This window comes from Sarcophilus harrisii, chromosome 3, assembly GCF_902635505.1.
Source record: "Sarcophilus harrisii chromosome 3, mSarHar1.11, whole genome shotgun sequence".
NCBI classification, from domain to species: Eukaryota; Metazoa; Chordata; class Mammalia; order Dasyuromorphia; family Dasyuridae; genus Sarcophilus; species Sarcophilus harrisii.
The window spans coordinates 360,562,941-360,576,767 of NC_045428.1; the positions used below are offsets into that span (position 1 = coordinate 360,562,941).

Below are 13,827 nucleotides of genomic sequence, written 5' to 3' on the forward strand. Positions count from 1 at the left end.
TGTAAGGAGGATCAAATGAGATAAAAATTTGTAAGGCATTTTACAAATCTTAAATCACTATGTAACTGCTAGCTGTTATTAAATCGCTAGGTAATGGAGTTGATAGAGTTGTGGATCTGTAATCAAAAAGGCTTTCCTCTGATGTTTACTCTCTGTGTCACTTAAAAGTGGTCTGTTTCAGTTTTATTAGCTACAAAATGGAGATGATGATAATAGCACTTATTTCCCAGGGTTTTTGTGAGAAACAAATGAAATCATATTTGTGTTTTTTAATTTTAATCGTACTTTATTTTTTCAAATACATTCAAAGATATATTTCAACATTCATCTTTGAAAAATCTTATATTCCAAATTTTCTCCCTCTTCTCCCTCCTACCTTCCCAAGACAACAAGCAATCCCCAAAACAACAACAAACAAGGTGCAATTCTTCTAAACATATTTCTATACAAGAAAGGAAAGAAAAAGCAAGCAAGCAAACAAACAACAACAAGGTGAAAATTCTATGCTTTGATCCACATTCAGTATCCATAGATCTCTCTCTGGATGCAGATGGCACTTCCCATCACAAATCTATTGGAATTGTCTTGAATGACGTCATTGTTGAAAAAAAGCCACATCCATCACAGTTGGTCATCAAATAATATGTTGTTACACATACTTGTTGTATGATGTTCTCTTGGTTCTATTCACGTGAAATTATATTTGTGAAGAGCTTTGTAAACCTTTAAAAGCACTTTGTAAATGCTAGCTATTATTATTATAACTTTTTGAAGTATTGTTCTGTATGGTTGGGGTTTTGTTACTCCATTGCTTTGTCCATGAAAAGATATTACTTCTAAGAGAAGCTCACATTCCTTTTCTCCTACTTTGAAAATTTTTGTCTCTCCTATTATTGTGAGCTCTAGTGAGAGCAGGGAATTGTCTTTTGCCTTTTTTTGTAACTACACATAGCACAGTGACTGGCACATAATTGGGTCTTGATGAGTGTTTATTGATTGATTATTGATTGAAATTAGAGTCCAAATTGCTTCCAAGATGAAACAGCATAGTGAAATGAGAAGAATACTGAATTTGGAGTCAGAAAACCTAGGTTTGAATCTCAGCTCTGCTAATTACTATTCATGAGAATTTGGGGAGATCACTTAGCATTCCTGTACCTCAGTTTCCTGATCTGTAAGATGAGAGGGACTGAGGACTTTATTCTGGTTCTAAATTCCATGACATTATCACCCCTGAAATGCAAGTAGGCTGACATGCTACTTCAGAACATATCAGAAGAAATTTGTTTGTTAAAAAATATCAGAAACTTCCTGGGATTTAGAGAATTTTTGATTTTAGGGTTTTTTTTTTTTTGTTTTTGTTTTTTTTACCCGACAGGCAGTTGGTCGCCCTGGGCTTCCGGGATCATCTTTAGACTCCCACCTGGATGTGTCACAACATATTCAAGTTAACAAACATTTGCCCAACTCTGGAGGACCAGATGAACCCAGTGACTTGGAGGAATTAGAAAAGTTTGCCAAGACCTTTAAGCAGAGGCGTATCAAGCTCGGCTTCACTCAGGTTGGGATTTAGGGCAAGGACAAGAGGGAATTTTGAGAAAGAGAAGGAAAAAACCCAGTCTTATTAGTAGAGAATTGGGGTAAGACTAATGCAAAATGAAGCAGAAAGTTAGCTAAGTACCTAAGGGAGAACAAAGACTTTCTGGCAGGTTTGCTATGAGCTCATTTCCCAATGTGCTCCGAAATTCAAAACACAATGATCACTTAGAAGGAAACTGAGGATATGGATAGGTTATCTTTCCCCTCAAAGAAATTCTAGTGGGAGGGGCTGGTTTAGGGGCTAGGATCAGTGCTATTTGGGGAAGCATCATCTTTGGTTATTCCTTTGCCCCACTTAAGGTCTAAGACTTGTTTTTTGCCTTCCTCCTCCCTTTTGCCATGGGAAAAAGTCATATTTATTCCTCTTATTCCTCTGGGTCCTCTACCCCATGTATATCTCCTGTTCTGCCCCTCCAGGTAGTCACACTGGCCCAAGGTTTGACAAAAGGAAAACAAACAAAGGCTATATTAATAAGGTAAAAGCCGGATTTCCAATGTAGGGAGGTGACAGATCCCAGGCAGTAGAGCATGAGCACACTGGTCCCAGGACAGATGGAGACAGCTCTATTCAAAGCAAATGGAGATTAACTAATCTTCTTGTCTAAAGAGATACAGATTGTAAAGAAACTTATATGATATATGTGCTGAGGACTGGGTCCTGGATGGCTTGTTAAAGGACAGGACAAGCTGGTGTGGGGTACTGGGAGAGGTAGAGGATGAAGAAGAAGAAAGTCTCTCTTAGAACTCTCTATTTTGTTCCAATGACATGTGATGTAGGGTGATGTAGGGCTGGCCATGGGGAAGCTGTATGGCAATGACTTCAGTCAGACCACGATTTCCCGATTCGAAGCCCTCAATCTGAGCTTTAAGAACATGTGCAAACTCAAACCGCTCCTGGAAAAGTGGCTCAATGATGCAGGTGGGTGGTATGGACAGCATGCATGGGAATTTTAGAGGCCCAAAGGGGGTGGTGGTCAGCTCCTGATACCCTGATAAAAATGGTTACTCGAGTCTGTCAGCTTTGACTATAACTTGGAGAGGTTTCAATGAGGCATTTGGGAGAGTGAGGAGATGATGTTAGTTAGATGTCATGTAGCAAAACAACAACAATAATTCCCTAAGTGTCAGGCTTCTTAATTTGAGATGTCAATTTGCATTTTACTTTTAATTAAACTTCCAAACATGTTAAATAAAATAAATTTCTTAGTTAACTGATTGCAAACAGTCATATGCATATATGTTTGTGTACCTGTATACACATATATCTCCCCTTGCTTCCTGAAGCATCCCTGCACCATAAGCCACAAATCTGAGGTCCATTGCTGTTGGGAAGCAGAGATAGCTTTGGCCCCAACTAGCTGGAAAAAAATCTGAATTTGGCAGACTCTTTTCAAGCATGACCTTTCCTTCCTGCAGGGCAGCCCTGGTAATGGAAATGATGCTACATGTTCACACAGAACTTATTCAATGTATCTGGCCTAAAGTCAATTCAATTCAACTAATATTTATTAAATACTTTATACCATATGAAGCTGGAGGTAAAAAGACAAAAATGCCTCTGCCTTCAAGGACTCATGGGGGGTAGAGTTGGTATTATATGCTCAAATAAATAAAATATAAAGAAAATTGAGGGAGGAAACATTCACCAGAGGAACTACAGAAGGATTCACTTAGGTGGTAATACTTCACATGTATTTTGATGGAAACCAAGGATTCTGAGAGATGGAGGACAGAAAGTACATTTCAAATGTAGATAGTAGCTTGTGTGAAGAAGTAGGTATGAGAGATGGAGTATCAAGAAAAAAGAAACACTAGAAGTCCCATTTAGTTGGAATATAGAGTTTGGGAATAGGGAAATGATATGAGCTAAAATAGGAAAGGTGGGTTAAAATGGTGGATGGCTTTAAATGCCAATTTGGAGAATTTGTGTTTTATCCTAGAGGCAATGGGGAGCCATGAAAGGTTTTTGAGCCAAAGATTAACATGGAAAGACCAATGGAGTTGGGATTTATACTGATCCCTTTTCTTTTTATGGAGCCTTTCTTGTATGTCCTTCTCATTCCCTACAGAGTCCTCTCCTTCAGACTCCACAGTGAGCACCCCCAGCTCTTATCCCTCCCTCAGTGAGGTTTTTGGTCGGAAAAGGAAGAAGAGGACCAGCATCGAGACTAATATCCGCCTAACTCTGGAAAAGAGATTTCAAGATGTAAGTTCACTTCTTATTTTAGTTTGGAATTACTTTCACTGAATTGTCCCCAGAATATCAGTCATTTAAGAAGGGTGTTCAGAGATTCATTCCTTCCCTGACATAGAATAATGAAGAGAATGTAAATTCAATTCCCCTCCAAAACCACTAGCCAAGTAGTTGATTGCCATGTTATCTCCCCCTGACCTATGTGCTACCTTGTAAGTCCTAAGCTTCTCTCTTTAGGGCTGAGTCGGGGATGATTGTTCCCCCAATGCTGACCTTCCACTTATACTACCCCCTTCCTGGTCTTCCTCTCCCTTATAGAACCCCAAGCCTAGCTCTGAGGAGATCTCCTTAATTGCTGAGCAACTCTCCATGGAGAAAGAGGTGGTTCGGGTCTGGTTCTGCAACCGACGCCAGAAAGAAAAGAGAATCAACTGCCCCATGACCACACCCATGAAGTCGCCCATCTACAGCTCGAGGCTGGTATGAGGCACCAAGCCTGACAGCCGGCAAAAGTCTGAGGGGAATGATGCTTGCAGGGTAACAGGGTGGGGGAAAGGTCACCCTCTGGCCTGGTTCTTGTCCTGAATTCCTGAGTATTTAGAAATCTAGCCTTTCCAGAGGGGAAAGTCAGCAGTCACACAATAAGGCTGGCATCTGGGTACCCTACAATAGAGTGCCTCAGTACCTCTACCCCTACTCCATCCTAACCACCATTACTATATAGGAATGGAGAAAACAAGGGATAAATGCTGAAAACTAACTTCTTAAGGTGACAAAAGAGAGGCAGCATGGCACACTGGATATGACTTTGGATTTAAAGTCAAGGAGACCTAAATTCAAATCCCACTTCATATACTTATTAATTGTGAGACTCTGGCAAACACTTAACCTCTCTGTGCCTCAGGTTCCCCTTCTATAAAATGAGGAGGTTGAACTCAATTTCCTCTAAAATACCTTTCCAGCTCTGAATTTCTGATTCTGTGATGAAGAAGTAAGGGAACAGGAGGAGAAATTACAATCATAATTTAGACTTAACTGATTAACCTTATAATTTAATAGAGGAATAAACTGAAATTCAAAAAGTTATATGACTTCTGTGGTATCCACCAAGAACCAAATTCAGGTTCTGACTTTAGGCCCAGAATTCTTCCCCCATGATCACACAAGATGGCATTGACATGAAGGTGGACAACTAGAGCCTTCAGAGGAAGGGAAGGATCATCAAGTTAATTTCTATTGGTCTCTTGAGGGTGTGGGTGAATAAAGTTTCAAGAAGAAATCTTAGAATCATAGGATTTAGAGCACCTTAGAAGTTATCTGATCCAAACCCCTTGTTTTGCAGATAAAAAAGCTGAGATATAACAAAGTTATGTGATTTGTTCAAGATCATCATACACCTATTAAATGGCAGGAAGATCCAACATGTGAACTTAGTATCACTGACTTTAGGTGCAGTGCTTTTCCACTATTATTCCCAAAGGGAAAAAAACAGAAAGGAAAAAGTGAGAAATATAAGATGATGCCTGCCAACAAAAGAATCTGTAAAGCTGCCATCTCTGGAGCTCTTCTTAACTTCCCTGTCTCCAAGGCTTAAAGTTAAGAAAAAGCCTAGGAAGGTCAAAACCTGAGAACCTATTGAAGAGTGATAGTTTAAAACTGCCGTGAACCTTTTTTTTTTCTTTCTTTTCTCTCTATTCATCTCCCTTGGATTGATGAAAATTCATTCATTTCCACAGACATGGCATGTGGCTTCTACTGAGGCTGAAGATACAGACATAAACATGAGAAATAGTCATAGTCTTCCATGAGTTTGCTTTAGACTGTGGAGATACATACAATATGTACATAGATAGGAAATAAAAGATGATTGGAAAAGAAAGGGAGCCCTCACACTTAGACGAATCAGGGAAAGTGTTGCATAAAAAGTGAGTTCTGAAATAAGGCAAAGTATAGTAAATGGTAATGATAAAAAAAAAAAAGAAGCATATTACAAACATGGGGGATAGTTTTTGGAAATACATGGAGACTGAAGATGGAATTTCAAGTTTGAGGTACATTTATCTGGAAAAGTGAGTATATGTAGAATATGAATTGTCTGAAAAAGTAGATTGGAAGGCAGTACATTGCTCTGAGCTTTAAATATTAGGTTAAAGAGGTGACATTTTTATCCTAGAGGTAGTAGGGAACAACTAAAACTATTTGAGAGAGAGTGATATAATCAGACCAGTATACTAAAAACAGCATTTTGATAGCAATGTGGAGTAGAAATTAGAAACATGAGAGAGTAATCTGGGAGACCAGTTAAGAAGCTAATACAATAGTGAGATGTGATTAGGAGCCAAATGAAGATTCATGTTAATAGAGAGAAGGATACAGATGAAAAAGATATTGTGCAGCTGAAATCTTAAGGATTTGTCATAAAATTGGATCTAGATAATGAGGGAAAGGGAAGAGTCAAGGATATACCTAAGGTTATGAATCTGGGTGCCTAAAAGGATGATGGGATGCTTACCAATATTAGGAGATGTCAATTAAGGATGAATTTAATGAGGAAACTAATGAGTTACACTGTGGACATGTGGGGTTAAAAAGAGAGATATTCAGCAAATAATAATGTGGTTTGCCTGTCATTGAGGAGAAAAATCAAGGTTGGATATAGATTTGAGAATCGTTTGCATAGAAATAGTTATTCAATTAGAGATGATGAGATCACTGAAAGAAAGACCATTGGGTCAACTCATATCTGCCCTGGTTTCCTTCCCACTCTTCTCAGCAGGGCTGACTAGTTAATCTACTTTGTACTTGGCACAAGATTCGTCCTCTGTGTTCACTAACTTTATGTTCACTATCTTTACTTGGGCTATTCCTGTAAACTCTTGAGTGTCTTTCCCTCCCAGACTGATTTTCTTATGAAGATAAGCTAAGCTTCTTTTGCCTCTATTCTTACTTAGTCTTTAATTGCTGAATGGGTGTTGACTTAGACAATCTGAGACCCTGAAAAGACCTTAACTTTATTTTTTCTTTATTTTTATTTTTAAAATGTTTTAAATAGCTTTTTATTTTTTAAAATATATGCAAACATAGTTTTCAACATTTACCCTTACAAAAATTTGTGTTCTAAATTTTTCTCCCTCTTTTCCCAACCTCCGTCCCCTAAATGGCAAGTAATCCAATATAAATTAAACATATGCAATTCTTCTAAACATATTTCCATATTTATCATGCTACACAAGAAAAATCAGATGAAAAAGGGAAAAAAATGAGAAAGAAAACATGAAAATATTATGTTAAATTACTATGTTAAGACCTTAACTTTAAAAGGCTAAACTCCCCTACTATATCCAGGGTCATTTCCAGTCATCCTGATCCATGTTTTGCCACTGAACTCTGATGACTCTGGAGGAGAAAGTGAGGCTGATGAATACACAGCTCTGCTTCACTTAAATCCATTTCATTTGCCAAGTCAAGACTTCACTTTCCTGATATCACTGGTCCTCTTTAAGGATGAAGGATGAACAACTCTTGTCATAAGAGGGGAGAGAGGTAGATGAAAGAAGAGAAAGGGGGGGTAGGATGGCCTTCCTTTAGTCTCCCCTAAATTTTATGCCCCCTGGGAAGCAGAGCAAAAACTCAAAAAGGAGAGTGGCAGGTCTCCTCTTGGTCCCCAAATGGGTCTCTGTTTAGAGCTGCTGTACCACATTGGTCTTGCCTCTGTATTTCAACAGCAGTGGTTTGGCTGAACTTTAGAAGTAATTGGCTTCTAAGTGGCCAGTCTGAGGGCCCCTCCCTCAGGCTCAAGGTCAGACTTTGCTAGACCAAATGCCAGGCAGGTTCTAGTTTTGGTTCTCTCCCAGGACATGTCATTACTGGGTTTGACTGCCAGAAAGGAGGAGCAGAAAAGGGAGAAGACAATCTAAGTTTTTCCTCCACTCTTCTCAGTGTTAGAAAGAGTCACTAGCTCCTTTCTTAGTTACTTGACCAAGATGACCTCTCCTGGTTTTTTGGAGGAAAGGGTCCTGCTTTGTTAATTCCTTTATTCTCATTCCTCTTTGTCCTTATGCCAGGCTAGATTGGTTGTGTGTTGTGTGTGTGTGTGTGTGTGTGTGTGTGTATACGTGTGTGCTTTGCAGACATTTTGTGAGTCTGCCATTCCCTTGTCCCTCTCTGCCTCTGTCACAAGAGCAGTGCTCTGCTCTAAGTGCTCTAAGTCTTGTGACAGGAATGGCAGACTCATGAAATGTCTGAGCCAGAAGACCCCAAACCCTCACTTTAGAGAGGAAGAAACTGAGCTTTAGAGATGGGACATAGTCATTTAGGGGCAAAGTTGGGAAATGACAAAAGAGATAAAATGAATCTATGGTGCTCAGGATGACAAGGCTAGAAGTCGCTGGCAAAAGATCTTAGGATGTCATAGTGGAGCTACTAGGAGCTTCTTTCCCTACCCTGGCCTCATTCCCTTGTCTGTGCATTCCCAGCCTACTGATGAGCCTTATAATAAAAGAAAAAGAGAACAACAGTTGGAACTGGGTCTGATAAATTAGAAAACAAGTGCATGCTGCATTCTGCTGAAATGGAAGATTTGAATTGTGGATCCCAGAATGTGTGTATGGGAGGGGTGTGTGTAAATCATAGTTTCCTGAGAATATAGAACATTTAGAGGTCTATAAATTGAATCAATTAATAGGGATACACCCCCTAAAATAGGAATGGGAATTAGACCTATGATTTAATAAATTAGTCAATTTAGGAACTCTTGCATAAGAAAACCCCCTTTATCGATTCAGACTGCCACTTTCTTTGAAACTTGTAGTCTGAAAGAATTGCCCAGAATACTAAAAAGTTAAGTGACTTGTCTAGCAGCTCTTTTTATGATAGCAAAGAATTGGAAAAAGTTAAGTGATTTGCCAAGGGTCACACAGTCAGCACTAGTCAAAGGTAGAATTTCAATCCAAGTTTTCTTGGTTTTTAGACTGATTCTCTCTCCACCACAACATACTCCCTCTTGACAATAACAATAGGGACAACAAGAGAGTACAATGGATAGAGCACCAGCTCTGGAGTAAAGAAGATCTGAGTTTAAATCTGGCCTTAAACACGTACTAATTATGTGATGCTGTGTAAGTTATTTAACCCCATTGCCTCTAAAAACCAATAACAACAAGGATAATGATAATAAAATAACAAATAGCATTTATTTAGCACTTGATGGTTTATAAAAGTATTTTACATATGTCATCCTATTCAATCCTTACATCTTTCCTCTAAGGTAATTGCTATTGCTATTTTCAATTTTCAAAAGAAGATGCTGAAAGGGGTTAACTGATTTACCCACAGACACTTTGGTAGAATTGAAGTGAGGCAGAATTTGGACTCAATATTTCCTGATTCCAAAGCCAAAATGCTGATCATTATTCCATCTAGGCGGCTAAGAACCCATTTGGTAAATTATAAGGAAGAAAAAGGGAAGGGAAGGAGCAATACACAGCATTCAGCTCAAAACAAAGACAAACTTTGCAGCAACTAATGATGTCTGACAATGAAATGGGGCCCACTTGTGAGGAAGGGCAGGAAGGTAGCATAGTGCATAGAAAGCCAGACCTGAAGGCCTTTGATACTCACTAACTGTGTGACCCTAGGCAAATCATTTATCCCTGTTTGCCTCAGTTTTCTCATCTGTAAAATGAATTAGAGAAGAAAACAGCAAACCACTCCAGTATCTCTGCCAAGAAAAGGAGTTATGGAGAGTTGGACATGAAAACAATTGAATAACAATAATGAGACAGATACCAATCTACATTTTATAGAAGGGGGGCTATCTAATAAATATAATATAAATATTATATAATTAAATATTATAAATATATAAAAATATTATATAAATAAATATAATAAAATAAAAATAACATTTAAATATTATTTCAATGTTTGCAAAGCATTTTATACTTATTATCTCATTGTATCCTCATAACAAGTCTATAATTGTTATTATAATTCCCATTTTATAAATGACCAAGTTAAGCAGATAGAAATTAAGTAATTTTCACAGGGTCACATAACCAGTAGGTCTGAGAGAGGAACTGAATTCAGGTTTTCCTGATTCCAAAACCAATTCTCTATTCACTGTGCAGGTAAAAAAAAAAAAAAATTCTTGCATTGAGTAGGGGAGACAAAAATAGAACACGAATATGCCTTTTAACTCTTCTAGTCTATGATTGAAGAGCTGTGAATTCTTATCTTAATTTCAGCTCTGTTACCTGTTTTGTTTTTTGGAGGCAATTAGAGTTAAGTGACTTGCTCAGGATCATATAGCTGGATTTGTCTTAAGCTGGATTTGAATTCAGATCCTCTAGTTCCTGGAGCAGTGCTCTATCCACTCTTAGGAATCCACTAGCCGCTTAGCTACCCTAAGCTCTGCTACTTATTGCCTGATTTCTAAAGTCCCTTCCAATTCCAACAAATATGAAGCTATGATTCTTTGAAGTCTTCAGAGCAGTTTGGAGAAAGTCAGTGGTCTGAGTTCAAATCTTCCATGCATTTCTCTCAGAAGCTGGGTGTTTGTCCTCTGTCTCCTTTGGACCAGCCTCTTTTGGCTTGTTTCATTTCCAGGAAGGAGCTGTACTGAACTGAAACCTCCAGCTTTTTATCCCTGCCTTAGCACCAGGAGGCACTGTGGCATTGCATTATTCAATACACTTGGATGGTGTGTATATGGAACAAGAGTTTGCAGTAGCAACAGCTCATGGGAATGGACAGATACGTGGGCTTGTTCAGTGGGGCAGATCCTCCTGGGAGAGAGATAGCAAACTCTGTGCATGGAACTCTGGGGCTGAATGCCAACAAGGGATATCTCAGGGAAGGGGAAAGAGGAGCTAGAATATAACAAGACTGTTACTTTTCAGGTCTCTACTGCAGGATCTCTTGGTCCCCTCTCTGTCACTCCTGTTCACAGCACCATGCCTGGAGCAGGTAAGTTTTATGAAGATGCTTCAAAAGAGACTGAGGAATCCTACGAATAATAGAATTCAAGCCAAAAAGGGACCTTAGAAATCATTGGACTTTAATGATGGTCCATGTAATAGTGGAAAGAAAACAGAATTTCTGAGTTTGGGGTTTAAATCCTAGTTCTGCCAACTATTGATTGTGAGGTTTTAGATAAATAATCTAACCTCTCGCGAGCCTTGATTCATCATCTGTAAAATGAGGGGATTGAATTAGATTACATCTCAGCTCTAAAACTACATTCTAATCTAACTCTTTTATCTTTCAAAGAAGGAAGGTTTGGTCTAGAGGGGTGAGGGGACTTGTCCCCATACTGTAGCAAATAGCAGAGTCAGTACAATAACTAGCTCGGTGTACTTTCCATAAAACCCTACCTCCTTTTGGGGGGAATGAGAAAATTAGACAAGTTGATGGGCTTAATTTTTTTTCAAAAAGCCCTAAAGGAATCCCCCTAGGGCTGGCCTCAGCTTCCTGCAGATTCTTTTCTCTTCCACTTCCTACCATGGCCTACTAGTCTTTTAGCAAAAGGTCCCTTTTCATCTCTCCTGCTGATAGGGGTGGAGGGGCCAATGCTGTACATGCCCAGCCTTGGGTGTGTCCTCCTGGAGTAGGCTGATTTGAGCATCCATCTTTGCCAAATCTTGGGCTTGCAGAACCAGCTCTTCCACTCTCTAGGTCCTAGGATGCAAAAAGCACCATGTTCAAGGGTTGCTCAGGGTGGTGTTAGTATAAATGTACTAGGAGCTGGGAGGTGGGAAGGAAAGCAGTGAACATACCAGCTGTCACGGAGTGAGATCCCTTCTGGGATAGGCAAATGAAGAAGTATATTGATGGGAGGAGAAAAAAGTTCCTAGGATCTACAAGAAGGATTTCACCTTTGTTTTTGCCTCTCTTTTGTAGTAACATCATCCTGTTCCCCGGGGAACAACAGCAGACCTTCATCCCCTAGCTCAGGACTCCATGCCGGCAGCCCCACTGTATCTCAGACACACTCAAAAACATCAGTGAATTCCAGTTTTAACTCCTCTGGGTAAGATGGGAGACTCCCAGCATGCCCCACATCAGACCAAGGAAGGGTGAGAAGCTAGGGTCAATGCTATGAGAAATAGTTCAAGTCATAAGTGTTAGGGGAAAAAAAAAAAAAACAAAAAACACAAGGGAGGTAGCCAGAATACAAGACTGAAGAATCACTCTCTGGAGCTTATCCTGCAGAGGGTGGGAATTAAAGGGGAAGTTGCAGTCACTGTTCCTGGCTAGTAGCTGAAGTCAATAGATTTGCCAACATTTTCCTCTCTTCTGTGATGGAAATTTCCAAACACTCCCATTAGAAAGGATTAGGTCATGTGCTGGGCTCTGCAAGTGTGCTGCTCATTTCAAGCCAAACCCTAGATTCTCCAAGCTGTTCTGAAATGGGTCCACTGTTTAGGCACAAAGAAAACACTGAGTTTGGAGCAAGACAGTGCCAGTTTCTCCCTTTCCTTATTTCCTATCCCTCTCAACTTTAACTTCCCTTCTCTTAGATTATGCATTGGAGGAAAAAGACTTTTCATCAAGGAATCATGGATTCCTTTGCTTGTGAACCAAAGGATCTGCTTAGAAACATAATTCCCAATCTTGGAAGTTTTGTTCAAATTCCAAGACCTGTAACAATTTTAAGATCTAAAGCTATTAGGGACCTAAACTTGTCCAGATAATTTTGTCTCATAAAGAGCAGCAAGACTGAGAAAAAGAGAGCCCACCCTCCCACCTGACTGTAGGGCATCTAGAGTAGGAAGGTTATTTCATCTCACACCTTGTTTTACAGAGGGGGAAACTGAAGCCCAGACAGGGGAATCACTTATCCCAAATGAATGATGTAGTAAGTGGCAGAGTCAAGATTTATACCCAGTTCCTTTCATTGCAAATGCAACATTATTTCTGCTATGCTCTGTTACAGGCATGTATTTGTTTGCATGACAGTTATAGGTTTTACCAACCTAATATATATGTGTATGTGTGTGCATAAATATGTACCTGTATACATACATACCCACACAATGCACATATAGGCATGTATACCTGTGTGCATGTATGTATATGTAGAATTGTATGTCTATTGAAATATGTATCAATATATCTATAACAATATAGTTATAAATGTACACAGAATATATTTTTAGTTATTTTTATCTATTTCTAAGGTGGTTTTTACTTTCTCTGTGGGTTTCTTTCTGTACTCTAGATCTTGGTACCGATGGAATCAACCCACCTACCTCCATTGAGACCAGAGAATCTCTGCCACAGTGCATCTGACCTTGTTTTCCTCATTGCATGGAGGGAAGTCTCTTGCCTTTGGGTTATGGACAACTTCTCTGAGAAGAAGAGACTCCACTGTCAACAAGCCCAAATTCTTGCCTTCTTCAGCTGCAAGAGGCTCAAGAGATTCAAACTGTGATTGCACCATGTGTTGACTTTTCATGTTCTTGAAATATTAAACTCCCCCCCTCTCTCTAGGAGTTTGCCAACCTCATCTTCCCTGCCTGGGATCTTCTCTTAAAATTCCAAACATCCGAGATGACTTTTCATTCCTAGGGTCTGTCAGAGGAAGGAGGCCTTGGTCATTCCTTCACAGCTCAAAGGAGCGTTAGCCATGAGAACAGCCTACCTAAAATACCACACCACAAATACCGATGGGGCTATACTGATATTAACTATAAACTGAGCCGTGGTCACCAAATTCATTTCAATAGAGAATTGTATCAAAATTTGAAAGTGGTGCTGCCTTCAAAGCCCCTCTGCTTCATTTCTTTATCTGTTCAACTAAATTTTTAGGTGTGCATTCTCTTTTCCTTTATCTTTCTTTTACAGACATCCTAATCTACTTATATTTGTATGCTTCCCCACTGCTAATCACCATCCTCCTATTTGCAGAAGACTGACCTATCCTTAGTCTACAAAGCAATCTCCTTCTCTCACCCAGACTCTGAGAATGCTGTTTTTCTCTGCATATTCTTTCTTTTCCTCTTCCCTACTCTTCTGGGCTTCCTTGGCTGTGG

At 39.4% G+C, this 13,827-nt stretch overlaps 1 protein-coding gene across 4 annotated transcripts in view; it reads left to right on the plus strand.

Moving 5' to 3' along the window:
• Nucleotides 1-13,543, plus strand: part of POU2F3 (POU class 2 homeobox 3) — a 93,356-nt gene extending 79,813 nt beyond the window's left edge. For 3 of the 4 annotated variants that reach the window (XM_031960154.1, XM_031960153.1, XM_012544933.2), the window contains 7 exons: nucleotides 1,379-1,561; nucleotides 2,377-2,518; nucleotides 3,669-3,805; nucleotides 4,112-4,273; nucleotides 10,693-10,759; nucleotides 11,693-11,822; nucleotides 13,014-13,543. In XM_031960154.1, coding sequence (XP_031816014.1) covers nucleotides 1,379-1,561; nucleotides 2,377-2,518; nucleotides 3,669-3,805; nucleotides 4,112-4,273; nucleotides 10,693-10,759; nucleotides 11,693-11,822; nucleotides 13,014-13,053 — 861 coding nt within the window. In that variant the 3' untranslated portion in view covers nucleotides 13,054-13,543. The remainder of the gene's footprint in view (nucleotides 1-1,378; nucleotides 1,562-2,376; nucleotides 2,519-3,668; nucleotides 3,806-4,111; nucleotides 4,274-10,692; nucleotides 10,760-11,692; nucleotides 11,823-13,013) is intronic. The other variant, XM_031960155.1, reaches the window with a different exon arrangement.
• The last annotated feature ends 284 nt before the right edge of the window (nucleotides 13,544-13,827 follow it).